The sequence below is a fragment of the Schistocerca cancellata genome, chromosome 1, assembly GCF_023864275.1.
Source record: "Schistocerca cancellata isolate TAMUIC-IGC-003103 chromosome 1, iqSchCanc2.1, whole genome shotgun sequence".
Classification (NCBI taxonomy): Eukaryota; Metazoa; Arthropoda; class Insecta; order Orthoptera; family Acrididae; genus Schistocerca; species Schistocerca cancellata.
Window position 1 is genome coordinate 1,241,862,151 of NC_064626.1, and position 22,515 is coordinate 1,241,884,665.

General features: G+C 42.5%; 1 protein-coding gene across 2 annotated transcripts in view; it reads right to left on the reverse strand.

Annotated features, from left to right (window-relative positions):
• Window positions 1–22,515, reverse strand: part of LOC126094765 (scoloptoxin SSD14-like) — a 452,119-nt gene that overhangs the window by 113,338 nt on the left and 316,266 nt on the right. For both annotated transcript variants that reach the window (XM_049909319.1, XM_049909328.1), the window contains one exon: window positions 19,215–19,287. In XM_049909319.1, the coding sequence (XP_049765276.1) occupies window positions 19,215–19,228 (14 nt within the window). In that variant the 5' untranslated portion in view covers window positions 19,229–19,287. The remainder of the gene's footprint in view (window positions 1–19,214; window positions 19,288–22,515) is intronic.

Here is a 22,515-nt window from a genome sequence, read left to right on the forward strand (position 1 = left end):
CTGCTTTATTGACACCTGTTTATAATGGTTTGTGGGAAAATAAACGCATCCTTGGAAAATTACCGTTTGTCGCTTCAATTTTGGACACCAGTGTGTTAGACAAATGATACAAGCAGGAAACAGAGCCTAATACGACAACTTAGACGTATTTCAGAATTCTTTAACCAATCGAATAGTATACACTGAGGTGACAAAAGTCATGGGGTAGAGACATGTAGAATTTACGCCCCAAGAGTGAAACATGATGGGGGTTCTGTGATGGTTTGGGTAGTCGTGTCATGATATTGCTTGGGCCCCATTGTTAATCTGAAAGGTCGCGTTACTGCCAACGAATATGTACCATTCTGACTGATCATGTCCTTTACATGGTACAATATTTGTTCCTCAATGGTGATCCAGTGTTCCAAGACGACAAGGCCCCTGTTTACACAGCTCCCTTGGTCCAGCACTGGTTTTGTGAGCAGATCAGGTCCTTCACATGTACAATATTTGTTCCTCAATGGTGATCTTGTGTTCCAACACGGCAATGCCCTTGTTTACACAGCTCACTTGGTCTAGCACCTTCTTGGTCTAGCAGCTTCTGTAAGATTCGAATCATCTTAGAATGATACTCATGAAAGGAGTTATCATATCATAGAATGAATATTTATGAGCGGTTGGATAGTAATTATTGATCAATGGATTAATTCATTACTGAAACTATAACTATTGTCTTATAATTGTTCGTGGCAAATGTCGTATTTTCTCTGCTATCTAAATCGTTCATTTGAATTTTTTGAAAGAGCATTTTTGATTTCGTCAATAAAAATAAATTATGCTCAAATTCCCATTAAAAATTAAAGATGTATAATTCACCAAAACCGTGTTTTTAATTCGAAATAATTAAAGAAAAAGAAGGCTAGAAATTTTACACAAAAGCTTATAGTGTGGCTGTCATTTCTATGGAATAATAAAAGAGAAAGGAAGTCATGGTAACGGCAATAAATCAAAAACTTAACTTTGTAGTAAGAACAGAAATTAGCTGATCTGCTACCTGTGTCTACGTAATATGCTTTTCTTCGCCTGTAGCCCTTTGGGATGGACAGCTTAACACGAAAAACAGAGTCCTACAACCCGTTTTCGTTCTCTAGCGCGGACTATTCGTGATATCCAAATTTTGGTATGATCCTCCATTACGATACGATTTTTTATCAAGGATTTAAAAAATTAGAATCAGTAGGAGAATACTGGTGTATTTAATGACAGAACGGTAGGACATCTGTTAAGACATCAGGGAATAACTCCCATGGTACTCGAGGGAGCTGTAGAGGGTAAAAACTGTAGAGGAAGACAGAGATTGGAATATATCCAGCAAATAATTGAGGACGTAGGTTACAAGTGCCACTCTAAGATGAAGCGGTTGGCGCAGGAAAGAAATACGTGGCGGGCTGCATCAAACCAGTCAGAAGACTGATAATTCAAAAAAGTGGACTCGCCATGAGACGTCCCATACGACGCTAGCTATCGACGACACAAACATCGTGTTGACTTCCATTCAGGATCAGGAACAAGCGACACAAGCGGATGTTTGAGGCACCAAATTGAGAGGGGCGTCAGAGTAGGGATGGCGGTTATCGCAACCACAACCGGTTTACGGTTGTACCATTTCTTCTTTTCGTCCCCAGTTTGAACTAGCTATTAACACCACTCAAAATAACCGATATTCGGATTTTTATTGCTGTGTTTCCAGAAATAAATGTGGAATATCGAACAAAGACTGGGACGGTACATTAAATTTACCATTATTCCTCCACTGATTTTAATTTTTTTAAATCTCTGCTTAAAATTCAGGGTGTAATCGAGAATCATACCACAAATTGGAATCAGTGCTAAAGAGTGACAACGGGTAACACGACTTTATTTTTCGTATTGAGTTGTCCATTTCCAACGGCTACACGCGAATAAAGGCATTTTACGTAGACACAGGCAGCAGAGCAACTAATGTTTTTTATTACAAAGTTGAGTTTTTAATTTATTACAGCTGCCATGACTTCCTTTCTCTTCCATTATTTCATAGAAATGACGGACAAATCATAAGCTTTTGTGTGAAATTTTTAGCATTCTGTTTTCATTAATTATTTCGAAATAAAAATACGTAAAATACGTTTTTAATGAAATATATCTCTACTTTGTAATGGAATTTGAACCTAGTTTATTTTTTTGACACAATCAAAAATACTCTTTCAAAAAATTCAAATGAACAGTTTAGATACTAGACAAAGTACAGCATTTGCTACGAACAATTACATGACAGTAGTTACAGATTCAATAACCAGTTTCATTGACCAATATTTGCTATCCAGTATGTCCACGAATAACCGTTGTATCATGTGCTGATCCGTAGGTTGACTTCTTATCAGTATCGTTCAAAGACGATACAAATCTCAAAGAAGCCACAGAACTTCCTACCAAACTCGTTTACAAAAAACTTTTGATTTAAAAAGCAAAAGTTTTAGCACAACTGCTTTGGAAAACTGATATATCGGTTTTATACCCGTTATCGGCAAAAAATAAAAGTATCTGTTATAGCAGAGACCAAACCAATATCGAAAAATATCGGATATTCAGAATTAAAATACCGGGATCGGTTTTAACAGGTCGGTTTTTCCCATTCTTGTGTCAGAGGCGCCCAAGTGCTAAATTTGTGTGCTGTACACAGTACACCTAAAGTGTCATTATCTGATAAAATAACGTTCATTACTCTGTTATCAACACGTATTGAAGAGGACATTTTAAATGAACTTAAAAGGCAGCGTATCACTCAGTTATTTTAGTCTGTACTGCTGACATGAGTGGCGCAGAAGAAATGTAGGTTGTCCGTTTAGTACAGACAGAAGATTGTGAAAAAATAACTATCTAAGAACATTTCCTCGGCTTTATTTCATTACAGGCACTATTGGTGGATGTCTAACCGATGTTTTCTAAAGCGATGATTCCTTTGAAATATGCAAGGCCAAGAGAATGATAACGACTCATCTACATCTACATCGACATACATACTCCGCAATACACCATACGGTGCGTGGCGGAGGGTACCTCGTACCACAACTAGCATTTTCTCTCCCTGTTCCACTCCCAAACAGAGCGAGGAAAAATGACTGCCTATATGCCTCTGTGCGAGCCCTAATCTCTCTTATCTTATCTTTGTGGCCTTTCCGCGAAATGTAAGTTGTCTAAATTTCCTCAGTAGCGATTCACGAAAAGAACGCCTCCTTTCCTCTAGAGACTCCCACCCGAGTTCCTGAAGCATTTCCGTAACACTCGCGTGATGATCAAACCTACCAGTAACAAATCTAGCAGCCCGCCTCTAAATTGCTTCTATGTCCTCCCTCAATCCGACCTGATAGGGATCCGAAACGCTCGAGCAGTACTCAAGAATAGGTCGTATTAGTGTTTTATAAGCGGTCTCCTTTACCGAAGACGACTATACGCCTTCCCCACAACTGCCAGTACATGCTTGTCCTACTTCATATCGCTCTGCAATGTTACGCCCAAATATTTAATCGACGTGACTGTGTCAAGTGCTACACTACTAATTGAGTATTCAAACATTACAGGATTCTTTTTCCTATTCATCTGCATTAATTTACATTTATCTATATTTAGAGTCAGCTGCCATTCTTTACACCAATCACAAATCATGTCCAAATCATCTTGTATCCTCCTACAGTCACTCAACGACAGATATGAAGAGGGAAAATATAAGAGTTCGATAAGAACTAAAGGCCTTAACCTCGGAAATTCTGTTTCCGTTTGGGCCTCATTTGTTAAATCTCGTCGTGAACGATCCAGCACAATCATGTCCTCTTGCTGTCGCCTTTTTCAGTACATTTCTAGAGATTTTCAATTTCTTTTCTGTATCTACCTATCGATGGAATAATTTCAATGATCATTTACCTCATGTGATTCTAAAATCTCTCTGCAGTAACTGTCGGGAAAGTCGAATAGATGAGTTGGAGCCTCTTAAGGTACTACATTGAACAAGCGTGTAACGCTGTTTGTGAAGAAGCTAGAGAGGGTTCTAAAGTAGATGGTTTTGGGAGAAACAGTTCCACTGATATTCCAGGAAAACTACAAGAATTTGGATTCTTTGTTGCACAGTGGTTTGGTATGAAATTATATTTAGGATCAACCAGGTCAGCAAAGCTCTCCAAAGAGCTGCTGTACAGTGTAAACGTACAGAATGCTGTGGATCTACACTCATGCTCATAAATTAAGGATAATTGCAAAATGGTTGAAATGGCTCTGAGCACTATGGGACTTAACTTCTGAGGTCAACAGTCCCCTAGAACTTAGAACTACTTAAACCTAACGAACCTAAGGACATCACACACATCCATGCCCGAGGCAGGATTCGAACCTGCGACCGTAGCGATCGCGCGGTTCCAGACTGCAGTGCCTAGAACCGCTTGGCCACACCGGCCGGCGGATAATTGCAGAATGTGGTTCCATACAACGTGGCACTACACAAAACTGGCGCTAATAGCATAGGCACATCTGAAGCACACACGACACAGATCTGTAAGTCCACGGTATTGGTGATAAGTTGAGAAAACCGTCCCGAAACACATGAGCTACAAAACGCCACTGTTTCCTGCGCAGGTAAACCGATATCAATATGGGATATGATCACCATGCACACGTACACAGGCCGCACAACGGGTTGGCATACTCTGGATCAGGTGCTAGAGCAGCTGCTGGTGTATAGCCTCCCATTCTTGCACCAGTGCCTGTCGGAGCTCCTGAAGTGTCCCAGTAGTTTGAAGACGTGCAGCGATACGTCGACCGAGAGCAGAAGTGCTCGATGGGGTTTAGGTCTGGAGAACAGGCAGGCCACTCCATTGGCCTGATATCTTCTGTTTCAAGGTACTCCTCCACGATGGCAGCTCGGTGGGGCCATGCGTTACCATCCATCAGGAGGAAGGTGGGACCCACTGCACCCCCGAAAAGGCGGACATATTGGTGCAAAATGATGTCCCGATACACCTGACCTGTTACAGTTCCTCTATCAAAGACATGCAGGGGTGTACGTGCACCAATCATAATCCCACCCCACACCATCAAACCACGACCTCCATACAGGTCCCTTTGAAGGACATTAAGGGGTTGGTATCACGTCAAATGAAAACCCGGCGAGAATCACTGTTCAGACTATATCTGGACTCGTCCGTGAGCATAATCTGGGACCACTGTTCCAATGACCATGTACTGTATTCTTGACACCGGGCTCTACGGGCTCTCCTGTGACCAGGAGTCAGTGGAATGCACCTTGCAGGTCTCCGGACGAAAAGGAACAATGTCTCTTCAGTCGTCTGTAGACTGTGCGTCTGGAGACAACTGTTCCAGTGGCTGCGGTAAGGTCCCGAGCAAGGCTACCTGCATTATTCCGTGGCCGTCTGCGGGCACTGATGCTGAGATATCGGTCTTCTTGTGGTGTTGTACACTGTGGACGTCCAGTACTGTAGCGCCTGGACACGTTTCCTGCCTGCTGGTATCTTCGCCATAATCTTGAGATCACACTTTGTGGCACACGGAGAGTCCATGCTACGTCTTGCTGTTGTTGACCAGCCTCCAGTCGACCTAGTATTCTACCCCTCATAACGTCGTCAATATGTGTTCTTTGAGCCATTTTCAACACACTGTCACCATTAGCACGTCTGAAAAAGTCTGCACACTTACTCGGTGCACCCTACTCTGACATGCACCAACACACCTCTGCGCATGTAGACTGCTGCCAGCGCCACCGTGAGACGACCGCAGGTCAAATGCACCGCCTGGTCATACCACGAGGTGATTTAAACCCGCAAACCAGACAGTTGTTCCACCATGTATTAGCATTATCCTTAATTTATGGGCTTGAGCGTAGTTGGAAGTATTGGTAGATTTTGAAGAAGATGTGATCTCAAGATGGCTTTAATAGATTGACAATTGATGCTTACCTGCTTGCTCGCGAACTTTAATCTCATTCAGACATTGAAAAAGAAAAGAAATTTCTTCCCAGCTGAGAGAAGAAGCAATTAATCTGCGAATCTACCGAAGAACTTACGGAAGGTGAAGAAGAACGCTCCTCTAAGATAATTTTTTCCTATTTTATTGTCGATGCAGATATCTGCTCACCAAAAGAGAGATTCGATCTGATGGACAGTCGTATTAAGAGCTTCAAGCTTTCTAAGTAATATTCATGATCTTCAGAAGTAGGATGGCGGAAAACCAAAAGCTTGATGGGTGGCACTTGAGGCTGATGTAATTGTGATGGATCTGACATCAATGGGCAGGAATGAAACGGTGGAGATTTGATCTTAGAGCCCATTCTTCCTGCTGGAAGATCTCCACAAAGCTCTTTGCGTTATACTGCAAAGGGTCAACTCTCCGACTGTGTGGATTTTCAGTTTTATCCTTCGAAAGCGATTCATTGAAATCAACAGATTCAGGTTCTAATTAAAACCTAGAAAAACTTAAATATATGGTTCTTATCTCAGGGGAAAATCGTCAATACAGATACTTTAGAACTGTAGGTATTACACATGATTTTGTTAACAGAATATTTCTGTTTCGTATCACACACCAATTTGTGATTTCTTTCAATTGCGTACTTAAACATGTTGACCATTTTCATCAGTTTTCAACTACTGTACTCTAACTACTTACTGGCGACATTTCTTCACATACCACATAGAGCTTATGCAGCTAAAGAGTACCTTACATTTAACACCTCAATATGAAATTAGATGATATTTTTGCGATGAAAAGTGAAATAATTTGTAAATTACAGAGTTGAAAAGTTCCAACATTAAACTAAAATAAAAGGAATTTAAAATTTCTATTCTTTCCACTCTGTTTAGTAGGCAGCACATTTGTTTTTTAGTTGAAGCTAGAACACTAGGTTTAGTTCTTTCCGCTTTATTACAGGCTTTTAAAGATCTCAGGATTTACTTTGAATCGAAATGTATTGTTTCTTCTTCTAATATTTAGTATTGGTATAAGATTGAGGAATTAACGCCTGTTACTCAGGGGTGTCTATGTTTACGGGGCAGGTAAACGAAAACTAGACGGGTGCAGAAAAAGTTAGTAAATCGTTTATTATTTCAAAACTAATCGTCATAGCTGTTAATACATTTATCCCACTGCGAGACAAAACGGTTAGTCTCTTCGAGGAAAAATGTTTACTGTTTCCTACGGAACCAGCCGTATACCTCGTCCTCCGATGCAAATCAACAGCCAAAAATATGGAAATCGCATGGGGACGAATCGGCGCGTTATGTAGTATACGCGAGGCAGCAAAACGTCTGCAGCGTAGTCGAAACAGCCTTGGAGAATGCGTGCGAGCTTTATCTTACACAGAAATGATGCCGTCCGTGAACATTCCTGGGCGTTTGTCCACGTACCACTGTGCGCTAATTGCGGCACGGTGTTCCATAAAGTCAATGAGCAGCGGGTTGACAGATAGCATCTTTGGCCTGTCCACATGTTGCCAAGGTTGCTTCGACAACGCTGCAGATGTTTTGCTGGGAAACCATTACGAATCCTCCATACAATCCCGATCTCTCCCCATAGGATTACTATCTTTTAAGATCCCTGGAGAAAACATTCGTGGCCGTCAGATTTGCTTCGGAGGAAAAGGTGCTCACCTTTGTACAATCATAGGACCGGTATTTTTTTTAAGTCATCAATCCCCTGACTGGTTTGAAGCGGCCCACCACGAATTCCTTCCTTGTGCAAGCCTCTTCATTTCAGAGTAGCACTTGCAGCCTGCGTCCTCAATTATTTGCTGGATGTATTCCAATCTCTATCTTCCTCTACAGTTTTTGCCCTCTGCAGTTCCTTTTAGTACCATGGAAGTCATCCCCTGAGGTCTTAAAAGATGTCCCTTCTCCTTGCTAATGTTTACCACATATTCCTTTCCTCTCCGATTCTGCGCAGAACCTCCTCATTTCTTTACTTTATCATTCCACATAATTTTCACCTTTCGTCGGTAGCAACACATCTCAAAAGGTTCGACTGTCTTCTGTTCTTGTTTTCCCACAGTTCATGTTTCACTACCATACAATGCTGTGCTTCAAACGTACATTCTCATAAATTTCTTCCTCAAATTGAGGCCTATGTTTGATGCTAGTATATTTCTCTTGGCGAGGAATGCCCTTTTTTCCAGTACTAGTCTGCTTTTGATGTCCTCCTTGCTCCGTCCGTCACTAGTTATATTGCTGCCGAGGTAACAGAATTCCTTAACTTCATCTACTTCGTGACCATCAACCCTGATGTTAAGTTCCTTGCTGTTCTCATTTCTGCTACTTCTCATTACTGTCGACTTTCTTTAATTTACTCTCAATCAATGTTGTGTACTCACTGGACGGTTCATCTCATTCAGCAGAGTCTGTAATTCTTCTTCACTTACACTGAGGATAGCAATGTCATCAGCGAATCGTATCATTGATATCCTTTCACCTTGAATTTTAATTCCAATCCTGAACCTTTGTTTTATTTCCATCATTGCTTCATCGACGTACAGATTGAACAGTAGGCGCGAAAGACTACATCCCTGGCTTACACTTCGTTCTTGGTCGTCCACTCTTCCTCTCTTGGGTCTTGTACATTTTTTATATTACTCGTCTCTCCCTATAGTTTACCCCTGTTTTTCTCAGAATTTCGAACATCTTGCACCACTTTATATTGTCGAACGCTTTTTCCAGGTCGAAAAATCCTATGAACGTGTCTTGGTTCAAATGGTTCAAATGGCTCTGAGCACTATGGGACTTAACTCCTGAGGTCATCAGTCCCCTAGAACTTAGAACTACTTAAACCTAGCTAAGGACATCACACACATCCATGCCCGAGGCAGGATTCGAACCTGCGACCGTAGCAGTCGCGCGGCTCCAGACTGTAGCGCCTAGAACCGCTCGGCCACCCCGGCCGGCGAACGTGTCTTGATTTTTCTTTAGTCTTGCTTCCATTATCAACCGCAACGTCAGAATTGCGGCCTGGTGCCTTTACCTTACCTAAAGACAAACTAATCGTCATTTTTCTTTTCATCGTTAATTTTCTTTTTCATTACTCTGTATATTATTTTTGTGATTAACTTGGATGCGGGAGCTGTTAAGCTGATGGTGTGATAATCCTCGCACTTGTCGGCTCTTGCAGTCTTCGGAACTGTGTGGATGATATTTTTCCGAAAGTCAGATGGTATGTCGCCAGACTTATACATTCCACACGCCAACGTGAACAGTCGTTTTGTAGCCACTTCCTCCGATGATTTTAGAAATTCTTCCTTATCCGATCTTAAGTCCTCCAAAACTTTATTAAATTCTGATTCTAATTCTGGATCCCCCATCTCCTCTAAAGCGTCTCCTGTTTCTTCATCTATCACATCGGACAAGTCTTGCCCCTCATAGAGGCCTTCAGTGTACGCTTTCCACCTATCCGCTAATTTCACCGAAGGTTTTTTTGACTTTCCTGTATGCTGAGTCAGTCCTTCTGACAATAATTTCTTTTTCGATTCCGTCACATTTTTCATGCAGCCATTTCGTCTTAGCTTCTCTGCACTTCCTGTTTATTTCATTCCTCAGAGACTTGTATTTCTGAATTACCCTAAACATTTTTGTACTACCTTCTTTCATCGATCAACTGAAGTATTTCTTTCGCTACCCATGGTTTCTTCACAGTTACCTTCTTTGTATCTATGTTTTTCTTTCTAATTTCTGTGATTGCCCTTTTTGAGACGTCCGTTCCTCTTCAATTGTACTGCCTACTGAGCTATTCCTTATTGCCGTATCTATAGCCATAAAGAACTTCAAGCTTATCTCGTCATTCCTTAGTGCTTTCGTATCCCACTTCTTTGAGCTGTGATTCTTTCTGACTAATGTCTTAATCTTCACCCTGCTCTTCAAGGCTCCTAAATTGTGATCTGAGTCTATATTTGCTCCTGGGTACGCCTTACAGTCCAATATCTGATATAGGAATCTCTGTCTGACCGTGATGTAATCTAACTGAAGTTTCTCCGTATCACGCCATCAGTTTCCAAATATACCTCCTTCTCTTGTGATTCTTGAACAGGGTATTCGCAGTTACTAGCTGAAATTTATTACAGGACTCACTTAGTCTTTCTACTGTGTCATATCTTGTTGTAAACCCATATTCTCGCGTAACCTTTTCTTCTACTCCTTCCCCGACAACTGCATTCCAGTTCCTCATGATTATTAGATTATTATCTCCTTTAACTGCTGAATTTCTCTTTCAATATCCTCATATACAGAAACCAGATGGCAGTTATAAGGGTCGAGTGGCATCAAAGGGAAGCAAGCAGTAAAGGAAACAAAAGAAAAATTCGGAGTAGGTATTAAAGTCCATGGAGAAGAAATAAAGACGTTGATGTTCGCCGATGACATTGTAATTCTGTCGGAGACAGCAAAGGACTTGGAAGAGCAGTTGAACGGAATGGACAGTGTCTTGAAAGGAGGATATAAGATGAACATCAACAAAAGCAAAACGAGGATAATTGAATGTAGTCGAATTAAGTCGGGTGATGCTGAGGGAAGTAGGTTAGGAAATGAGACACTTAAAGTAGTGAAGGAGTTTTGCTATTTGGGGAGCAAAATAACTGATGACGGTCGAAGTAGAGAGGATATAAAATGTAGACTGGCAATGGCCAGGGAAGCGTTTCTGAAGAAGAGAAATTTGCTATCATCGAGTATAGATTTAAGTGTCAGGAAGTCGTTTCTGAAAGTATTTGTATGGAGTGTAGCCATGTATGGAAGTGAAACATGGACGATAAATAGTTTGGACAAGAACAGAATAGAAGCCTTCGAAATATGGTGCTACAGAAGAATGCTGAAGATTAGATGGGTAGATCACATAACTAATGAGGAGGTATTGAATAGAATTGGGGAGAAGAAGAGTTTGTGGCACAACTTGACAAAAAGAAGGGACCGGTTGGTAGGACATGTTCTGAGGCATCAAGAGATCACAAATTTAGCATTGGAGGGCAGCGTGGAGGGTAAAAATCGTAGAGGGAGACTAAGAGATGAATACACTAAGCAGATTCAGAAGGATGTAGGTTGCAGTAAGTACTGGGAGATGAAAAAGCTTGCACAGGATGGCGTAGCATGGAGAGCTGCATCAAACCAGTCTCAGGACTGAAGACAACAACAACAACAACAACAAACATATACTTTCTCTGTCTCTCCACCTTCAAATTGTGACGTCGGCATGTATACCTGAAATATCGTTGTCGGAGTTGGTTTGCTGTCGATTCATAAGAACAACCCTTCACTGAATTTGTAACACCGAAAATGCAGATAAAATATCTTCTGCACCATTCAAAATGTTCGCCGTTTAATATCCGTTGATAACTTGCACTGTACTTTCGATAATGAAGCTGTAAGCTGTATTACATAAGCTACATTTAGTACGTAATCGATGTACTAGTGTATTTATTTTTGACTGTACATAATTGATTGTAATTATAATGAAAATATTGTAAATTGCTGGGTAATAGCCAAGGGAACTTTACTGAAATGTGTCGATAGCAACGACAAAATGGTAGTAGCTGTGCCGTTGTTTATCTTTGCGTATGGAGAGTCTCTGTCGCGTTGCGAGCGGAGAGGAGACAGAGCAGCTCGAGTCATGAAAGAGTGCGGAGGTGTTTGTTGGGCGCTCCCGCCGCCGCGGTGTGCGGCTGTACTCGCGCCAGTCTAGACGCGACTGACTTGATAACTCGCTAGTATTGAGAGCGTGGTAGAAGTGCACAGGCGGAGGAAGCTGCAGTTCCATCTATTGCCTGTTGATAGTTATCCATGGCTCTGAGACGGCTTGGGATTCTCATCGAACAACAGTAGCAGTAGCAACAGCGGCAGCTCAGCATTGTCGTCGGCTACATTCTTCATCGTCCACACAGCTACAACATCGTAAGACTGTTAAACGACATATATAGAAATGTAGGGGCTTTATCCAGTTGATTTTCTTTCATGAAGTACGAATAACTTAAATAATAACTTGCAATAGTTAAAACTTGCAAGGCACCAGTGTTGTCATTGACCTCAGAAAGTATCACCTTTTCCTTTCCATGCAATCAAAAATTGTTCAAATGGCTCTGAGCACTATGGGACTTAACTGCTAAGGTCATCAGTCCCCTATAACTTAGAACTACTTAAACCTAACTAACCTAAGGACATCACACACATCCATGCCCGAAGCAGGATTCGAACCTGCGACCGTAGCGGTCGCGCGGTTCCAGACTGCAGCGCCTAGAACCGCTCGGCCACACCGGCCGGCTTTCCATGCAATCACCGAGTGTCGTAAGAATATGAAAACTGATTAAATATTTACTGCCAGTTTTGTGTGTTTGCTAATGACCAGTTCCAGTCTAAATTTTCTGTCTCAGTAACTGTTCATTCTTGTACGAGGGGGGACCCAAAACAAACCGGACCCTGAGGACACTGCCACTCGTAGACGTAGTGCACGGTTCACACGCTAGATGGTGTTAGTAAAGACCTTCATGAAACAGCTGTGCAGACGGCTTCAGTGTAGAGCTGAACGTGCAAGTGTGGTATTGTGTTTCTCTGACTGTTGGCGGGTTACCTCTGCGAAGTAGTTAACGCAGCTTTAAAAGAACAAAGACTGTGTGTGAAATTTTGTTTCCTGCTTAAATAAAAAAAACTGTAACGGAGACACACCAAATGCTTCAGGAAGCTTTCCGCCGGCCGCGGTGGCCGTGTGGTTCTGGCGCTGCAGTCCGGAACCGCGGGACTGCTACGGTCGCAGGTTCGAATCCTGCCTCGGGCATGGGTGTGTGTGATGTCCTTAGGTTAGTTAGGTTTAAGTAGTTCTAAGTTCTAGGGGACTTATGACCTAAGATGTTGAGTCCCATAGTGCTCAGAGCCATTTGAACCAACCAGGAAGCTTTCCAGGAGGACGCTGTGAGCCGCACACAGGTTTTCGAGTGGTTTGGGCGCTTTAAACGTGGTGAGATGTGTGTTGAAAACCAAGCTCGTTCTGGACGCCCTCCAACATGAGGAGAACATTGAAAAGGTCCGCCAAAAGATCAACGAGGATCGTCGCTAAACGATCGACCAAATTTCACCAGAGACAGGAATCAGTTGGAGCTCGTGCCAGCGGATTTTGAGTGAGGATTTGCACATGAGACGTGTTGCTGCTAAATTTGTTCCGCGCCTTCTCACACAGGAGCAAAAAACCATCCGCATGAATGTGTGTCAGGACTTGAAACAGAGATTGCATGTGATCCAAACTTCTTGAACGAAGTCTTTACAGGGGATGAAAGTTGATGTTACGGGTATGACACAGAAACCAAGCAAGCGTCAAGCCAGTGGAGGACTCCCAACTCTCCCAGACCAAAAAAAGCAAGGCAAGTGAGGTCAAATGTGAAGACGATGATTATTGTCTTTGTTGATGTTCGTGGAATTGCGCATCGGGAATTCGTACCCCCTGGCCAGACTGTTAACCAGCACTTTTACTTGGATGTTCTAAGGCGTCTGCGAGAGGATGTGAGGAGGAAACGCCCGGAACTTTGGCGATCAGGTGACTGGTTTCTGCATCATGACAACGCTCCAGCACACACGGCCTTACGAGTGGCCCACTATTTGGCATCTTAGAGGTGGTCTGTCGTTCCCCGCGCTCCGTATTCGCCGGACCTAGCCCCGTGCGATTTTTTCCTATTTCAGCGAATGAAAAAAACGCTAAAAGAGGAGCGTTATGACGATGTGGAGGCGGTGAAAACAGCTTCGCAAAGGGCACTGGACAATATCAAACTTGAAGAGTTACAACCATGCTTCCAACAGTGGGGAAAGAGACTTGACAAGTGCATCACATGTAATGGAGAGTATTTTGAAGGTGACTGAAGTAATTTCGTAAAAAGGTTCATCAATAATTTTTTTATGACAACAATCCGGTTTGTTTGGGGTCCCCCCTCGTATTGCATGACAGAGGCTACTTAAAGCAAAGTAAAATTTCACTGGTAAAATTAATAACGAAAGATACAGCACAAATTAAGATTGCACAATTTCCTTTATTCTGTATTTAGCTTAGCGAGTGACTTCGCTGGCTTGGTATGTTATGTTATTGTTATTGTTATTGTTATGTTGTTGTTATATTAAAAGTAAAATTAATTACTCATTTGCTTAAAGTAAATTTGGTTCAGTCTTTCAATAATCAAAAGTAAATTGCGTGCCTTTTTCTAAATTTTACATTACGTTACACTGAGATACTGAGGTTACTGAAAGTAATTATTTTTACATAACAAAGTTTAAGTTAAGCCTGTCATTCATTTAACCAGTAGCTCCATTTAATTTTACTTTCAAAATTTAGTATTTCAGAATAAGTAACTGCAAACTGAGTGCTTTCTGATTCATTTATTTTCTCGTGGACTGTTGTGCTGTGGAAAAGCGTGACTACCTTCTGTTTAGACGCCAGTGATTATTTGCTTAAAATTCTTTGCCATTGCCTTTCTCAAGATTCTAGAGTTTCATTGCTCTAGCGGGCTGGCGACCGTTTAATTATCCCTTCTTTTCAGCTAATCAGTGTTTTCTTTGTGTTATCAGTGATTTTAGTAGTAAATATTACCCGTGGTACCCTTCCCCCTCCCTCCCTCCCCCCCCACTCGCAGTGCGGTTCGAGAGCGACTGCACTATATTCCACCCATTTCTAAATTATCATCAGTATTTAGCAGATATTTAAAATAGCTTCTCCCTTCAGAAGAGCCTGTTGTTCACTTTCCCCCAACCAACCGGCGTTATTTTCCATCGGTAATGATAGCTTTACTTACTGTAAAATTTCATAAGGCATATGCGATCATGTTTAGTTATGGTGCAACAGTAGGCTAGTGTACACATTTTCACATGAAGGCATTGACCGACTTGTCTCACAATGGGATAAATGTATTAACAGCTCTGACGATTACTTTTGAAATAATAAACACTCTACCTACTTGTTTGCATACGTCTTTTTCATTTGACTGCCCCTCGTAGTAGCTATTTTAAAAGAAAGGATAACCCATTTCCACATTCACTAGATTTCGTTTATTTTTTAGTGCCTTATTAGGATCCCAAGGAAAGGCAACTAAAGGCTAAGGGGGTGGGGTTGAATGCCAAATGTGATGTACTCTGGTAGTCCCGACAATACATACGATGTGTGAACTTGCTGCCTCGCAAGCAGCAGTTTATAGTGTGTGGCTGGGGTAATGAAGGATACCGAGCGATTTGGAAAAGGTACGATTATTGTTGCATTCAAGTAGGGTCGTATGAAAGATGCACATAACTATGGACCTATATCTCTGACGTTACTATGTAGTAGGAACATGGAACATGCTTTAAGCTTGCATATTATGGATCTTTTGAAGAAAGAAAAATCTTCTCCTTAAAAAACAAGGTGGTTTCCCCAAAAAGTGACCTTGAACGCTCGGTTTGCTGAATTCGCTCATGAGATCTAGGAAGGCAGAAGACAGCACTAAGGAAGTTGCTGTTTGACTTTCGGAAAGCGTTTGATATCGCTCTGCATTGACGCCAAGCGAGCAAAACACTAACTTTCGGTCCTTCCTTAGTAGGAATGTAATCATTACAGTTTCAAAGGCAGCAGGTGTTGACAGGTGCTAATATTACCGAACTATCACTTTAATAAGTGTGTGTGTGTGTGTGTGTGTGTGAAATCTTATGGGACTTAACTGCTAAGGTCATCAGTCCCTAAGCTTACACACTACTTAAAGTAAACTATCCCAAGGACTAACACACATACCCATACCCGAGGGAGGATTCGAACCTCCGCCGGGACCAGCCGCACAGCCCATGACTGCAGCGCCTAAGACCGCTCGGATAATCCCGCGCGGCTCACTTTAATAATATATACAGAAGAACAGAAAGACTGGTAGAATGCAGGCTAGAGGAAAATCAGATTGTGTTCTGGAGAGATGTAGGAAAGCGCGACGCGGTACTAACTCTTCAACGTATCACAGGCTGTGATCAGCAAAAATAACAGCCTGTCTTCAGCATGCGCTTCTGTACTAGCCCATGCACTGTCTGTTAGGTCATAGTGCCTTATATACATATATAATGCGTCTTATAACCAGAAGATAAGTTAGTAATTTCATTACAGAATATATTACAGTACTCATACCATTTTAGTTACACTCCTGGAAATTGAAATAAGAACACTGTGAATTCATTGTCCCAGGAAGGGGAAACTTTATTGACACATTCCTGGGGTCAGATACATGACATGATCACACTGACAGAACCACAGGCACATAGACACAGGCAAAAGAGCATGCACAATGTCGGCACTAGTACAGTGTATATCCACCTTTCGCAGCAATGCAGGCTGCTATTCTCCCATGGAGACGATCGTAGAGATGCTGGATGTAGTCCTGTGGAACGGCTTGCCATGCCATTTCCACCTGGCGCCTCAGTTGGACCAGCGTTCGTGCTGGACGTGCAGACCGCGTGAGACGACGCTTCATCCAGTCCCAAACATGCTCAATGGGGGGACAGATCCGGAGATCTTGCTGGCCAGGGTAGTTGACTTACACCTTCTAGAGCACGTTGGGTGGCACGGGATACATGCGGACGTGCATTGTCCTGTTGGAACAGCAAGTTCCCTTGCCGGTCAAGGAATGGTAGAACGATGGGTTCGATGACGGTTTGGATGTACCGTGCACTATTCAGTGTCCCCTCGACGATCACCAATGGTGTACGGCCAGTGTAGGAGATCGCTCCCCACACCATGATGCCGGGTGTTGGCCCTATGTGCCTCGGTCGTATGCAGTCCTGATTGTGGCGCTCACCTGCACGGCGCCAAACACGCATACGACCATCATTGGCACCAAGGCAGAAGCGACTCTCATCGCTGAAGACGACACGTCTCCATTCGTCCCTCCATTCACGCCTGTCGCGACACCACTGGAGGCGGGCTGCACGATGTTGGGGCGTGAGCGGAAGACGGCCTAACGGTGTGCGGGACCGTAGCCCAGCTTCATGGAGACGGTTGCGAATGGTCCTCGCCGATACCCCAGGAGCAACAGTGTCCCTAATTTGCTGGGAAGTGGCGGTGCGGTCCCCTACGGCACTGCGTAGGATCCTACGGTCTTGGCGTGCATCAGTGTGTCGCTGCGGTCCGGTCCCAGGTCGACGGGCACGTGCACCTTCCGCCGACCACTGGCGACAACATTGATGTACTGTGGAGACCTCACGCCCCACGTGTTGAGCAATTCGGCGGTACGTCCACCCGGCCTCCCGCATGCCCACTATACGCCCTCGCTCAAAGTCCGTCAACTGCACATACGGTTCACGTCCACGCTGTCGCGGCATGCTACCAGTGTTAAAGACTGCGATGGAGCTCCGTATGCCACGGCAAACTGGCTGACACTGACGGCGGCGGTGCACAAATGCTGCGCAGCTAGCGCCATTCGACGGCCAACACCGCGGTTCCTGGTGTGTCCGCTGTGCCGTGCGTGTGATCATTGCTTGTACAGCCCTCTCGCAGTGTCCGGAGCAAGTATGGTGGGTCTGACACACCGGTGTCAATGTGTTCTTTTTTCCATTTCCAGGAGTGTATTATGATGTGTTAGTATGATCCGTTAACACCTACTACATGCTACAAAGTTCTTACAATTATATTTAGTTACCTGAAGTACGACCTATGTAATAAAGTGCTGACTGATGTGGTGGATACACCAAATGTCAACAAATAAAAAATATGATTAAATAAAAGAAGGTACAGGACAAGCACAAGGAGACGACCTCACATCTATTCTGAGCAATTGTATCCTGGAGGAATTAATCCAAAAATGACAGAAAGATATGAGCCGTCACAATTTCACTTGCGGAAATAATTCAGGCTATCTAAGGACTAGGCTTAAATTAGGATACCTCACTTTTGAAAATGATCAAGTATTTATCGCACTGCAAACAAGCAAAGAAGTTTCATATCAGCGCACACTCCGCTGCAGAGTGAAAATCTCATTCTGGAAGCAAAGAAAAGTCGTGCGGAAGGCAATGGATAGTGACATCAAAAGAATACAGAAGTTCATATACCTAAGTGACACTGTAAATCCTAACATGAATGTGAAGGCAACAGTTAGAGGAAGAGCTAGAAAGAAGGTAGCATCCAGACCACGACAAAACATTTAAAAAAAATACCAATCCCTATTTTAACGCGACTAAGTCAGACATCACAGTACCACAGTTAAAGCTTAATGATTATACTCCACAAAGAATAATTGCCGGAAAGGGGCTTTCAGAAATAAAGAAATTACAAAGGAAATTTCTGAGAAAACTTCTGACAATGGAAAAGGTAACAGCAGATGAGTTTAGCTTTCACTTGGGATCAAACAAGGAATTATGTGGAAAGTTTGAAAAGAAATCAGCCACAATGAAAAAAGAATGCCGGATCTCTATGAACACATCAAAAGAATGAAACCAGATAGGACTGACAAATAAGGTACTGAATTACAAGGAAAACCGAAAACACAAATCCCTCTTCTGGCGAAATATAACATGATAAAGAGAAGTGAGGGATCAGTAAAGAAACAGACAGGGAACAGAGAGGGGTTGAGAGCAGTTAAAGGAAGAGTTAGAAAGGAGACAGTATTGAGACAACGGCAGAAATATAACTTGATGAGAAGTGTGGGATCAGTAAAGAAACATATAGGAAACAGAGAGTGCAAGGAGAGCGAGAATGAAGGAATACTGGCGCAGTTAGGGGGGAGGAAGATTAGGATGTAATGTCCTCTAGACGTCGAGTTCATTAGAGGCGATTACAAGCACCGATCGCGTAAAGGTAGAGAAGGAAGTTTCAAAGAAACCATCCCGGCATTTGTCGTTTCTAGTTTAGGAAAATCACAGAAAACTTAAATTTGTGTGGCCGGGCAGGGAGTTGAACTGATGTTCTCCCGAAAACGAGACCAGTGCCCTATCAGTGCCACTTTTCTCGGTCTGGAGAAAGAGGAAATGACTTAAGAAGTGAAAGAAATTGTACAATCATGGTCCAGAGGCGGTTAAAACGATCATATACATAAAGGAAAAACAAATCATAGCTTTATAGTTAAAGGTTACTGGCTCTGAGGAGATGTCGAAAGTTGCTGCGCACCATTTAGGCATAAGAGCTTAACACATCGTTTTCGGTTTTTAAACAAAAGAAAAAAGAAATGTGTATTCGACAGCAAGTGGCTGATTACTTACCTGCCAAGAAACATGTTGACTAGAGCGGCAGAACGTAGTCAAAACAACGATATTCCGCGTTCCTGCGGTACACCTGCAAAGAAAAAAAAAAGAACATCTTAATATTCCATACATTTATTTACTTATATTTTATTAGTCAGCAAAATCTTTACATCATTGTTTGGCATCCGGTGATTCACCACCATAATCAAGACCAATAATGTTACGTCCACTCCTAGATAAAGGCTCCACTAGGCTTATGCTTACACTGCGGCCATCACAAATATCCTTCTATCCTGAGATTACAATTTACATTTTCACCCACCAGATTTTACAAGCATAAATGATAAAATAGCACCGGTTCTTCTACACGAATTGAAGTTTTATGGGAGTGATAGTATAGCATAACAATGGATAATGTCATATCCGACCAAAGGAATGGAGAAAGTTGTACTTACTAATTCAACTAATGTAGTGCGGGGACGTAAATCTGACTGAGGAGCGATCACCTATGGGGTTCCCCAAGGCTTAGTCTTAGGTCCACTATTGTTTCTCATAAATGTAAACGATCTTCAGTCCAATACACAACACGCAGAATTAGTCCTTTTTAAAGATAATACTAGTATTGAATGAAAGCAAGCATTGATACAGAAGCAGAGGAAATAGTAAACGACGTTCTTAAAGCATCATTGACTGGTCTTCTGCGAGTGGTCTCGCCCTTAATTTTAAAAATACGTAACTTATTCAGTTCTGTACTTTCACGGGTACTAAAGCAGTGATAAGAACAACATATGGCAAGGAAATAATAAATAGAATAGAAACTTCAAAATTCTTATGCGTCCATATTGATGAGAATTGAAACTGGAAAAAGCACATTTTGGAACTCCTAAAACAACTTAGTTCAGCCACATTTACGCTTAGAATAATTGGAGAGATACAAATCAGTAACCTTTCGTATTTTGCTTATTTTCATTCAATAATGTCAAGTGGAATAGTGTTCAGGGGCAACTCATCTTTGAGAAACGAAGGCTTCGTTCCTCAAAAACGTGTTGTGAGAATAATATGTGGTGCCCACCCACGATCATCTGTTTAAGGACTAGGGTATTCTGACTACTGCTTCACTGTATATTTATTTCCTCATGAAGCATGTCGCAAACAGTCCATTACAGCTCAAAAAGAACGATTATATACATAATTACGATACCAGAAGGAAAAATGACATTCATTAATCCATATAAAGGTTGTCATTAACACAAAAAGGGGTGCACAATGCTGCAAGAAAAATTTTTGATGACTTATCCAGTGATATAAAATGTCTGACAGACAGAAAGTAAAATCTGAAAACAAACTGAGAAAGGTTCTCCTTGACAACACCATCTGTTCCGTAGAAGAATTTCTATTATTGTCACGTGTAGAAGGTGGTCGGTAGCAATTAATAACTCACATCTGTACATCTTTTTTCTTAAAAAAATTAGAAATGTTGAAAATGTAACCATGTGTACAAATTAATTTGCGATGTGCAAATAAAATGACTCGTTCCACATCATTGCGATTTACCATGCAAAATGATCCATGAAACATGAAATTAACTAATTAACTCCATTCCGTTCGTTTTACAATTTCAGGCCACTTCCTTCCATAGCAGTGTATTTTTGGTTTTTCCTTATCTAGGAAAGAACTGATTTGGTTTATTTAGCAGTCTTAGTAACTTCTAACAAGCATCTCTTCACGCTCAATGAGTAACTCTCAGTTTGCATCTACATCCATAATCTGAAAATAAATACGAAGTCCGTGGTTGAGAGTTTTTGCTACTATACTGCATACCAGGATTTTCTACTTACCCATCCGCGTGAGGAAAGCGCCAAGAATGACTCTTTAAATTCCTCTGTGCGCGCTGTAATTAATATTGTCTTCGCGGGAATATTTTATCCCCGAGTAATGACTCCATTTAATATCATTGTATTTACACTAAAGTGGCAAAAGTCATGGGACACCCACTAATATCGTATCGGGCTTACTTTTGCCAGGCACAGTGCAGCAACTCAACGTGAAATGTACTCCACAAGTCATTGGAAGTCACCTGCAGGAATATTGAGCCAGCTGGCCGCTGTGGCCGAGCGGTTCAAGGCGCTTCAGTCCGGAACCACGCGGTTGCTACGGTCGCAAGTTCGAATCCTGCCTCGGGCATGGATGTGTGTGATGTCCTTAGGTTAGTTAGGTTTAAGTAGTTCTAAGTCTAGGGGACTGATGACCTCAGATGTTAAGTCCAATAGTTCTTAGAGCCATTTGAACCATTTTGAAATATCGAGCCATGCTTACCTCTGTAGCCGTCCATAATTGCGGAAGCGTTGTCGGTGCAGTATGTTGTGCATGAACTGACCTCTGGATTACGTCCCATAAATGTTCGATGGAACTCCTGTCCGGCGATCTGGGTGGCCAAATTGATAGCTCGAAATGTCCGTAATGTTCTTAAAACAAGTTGCGAATAATTGTGGCCTGGTGACATGGCACTGCTGTTTGGGAACATGGAGTCCACGAATGGCTGCAAATGATTTCTAAGTAGGCAAACATACCATTTCCAGTCAATGATCGGTTCAAATGGACCAGAGGACCCAGTCCATTCCATGCCCACATCATTATGGAGCATTATCAAATGGCTCTGAGCACCATGGGACTTAACATCTATGCTCATCAGTCCCCTAGAACTTAGAACTACTTAAACCTAACTAACCTAAGGACAGCACACAACACCCAGTCATCACGAGGCAGAGAAAATCCCTGACCCTGCTGGGAATCGAACCCGGGAACCCGGGCGTGGGAAGCGAGAACGCTACCGCACGACCACGAGCTGCGGACTGGAGCATTATCGACAACTTGGATCCGTAGCTTTGTGGTGTCTGCGCCACACTCGAACCCTACCATCAGCATTTACCAGTCAAGACCCGTCTGACCAGGTCACTGTTTTCCAGTCGTCTAGGGTCCAACCGATATGGTCACGATCCCAGGAAAGGTGCGGTAGGAGATGTCGTGCTGCTAGCTAGGCACTCTTGACTGTCGTCAGCTTCCATAGCCCATCAACGCCAAATTTCGCTGCATTGTCCTAATGGATTCGGTCGCGCGTATGTCTCACATTGATTTCTGCGGTTATTTCACTAAGTGTTGCTTATCTACAGGGCTATTACAAATGATTGAAGCGATTTCATAAATTCACTGTAGCTCCATTCATTGACATGGTCACGACACACTACAGATACGTAGAAAAACTCATAAAGTTTTGTTCGGCTGAAGCCGCACTTCAGGTTTCTACCGCCAGAGCGCTCGA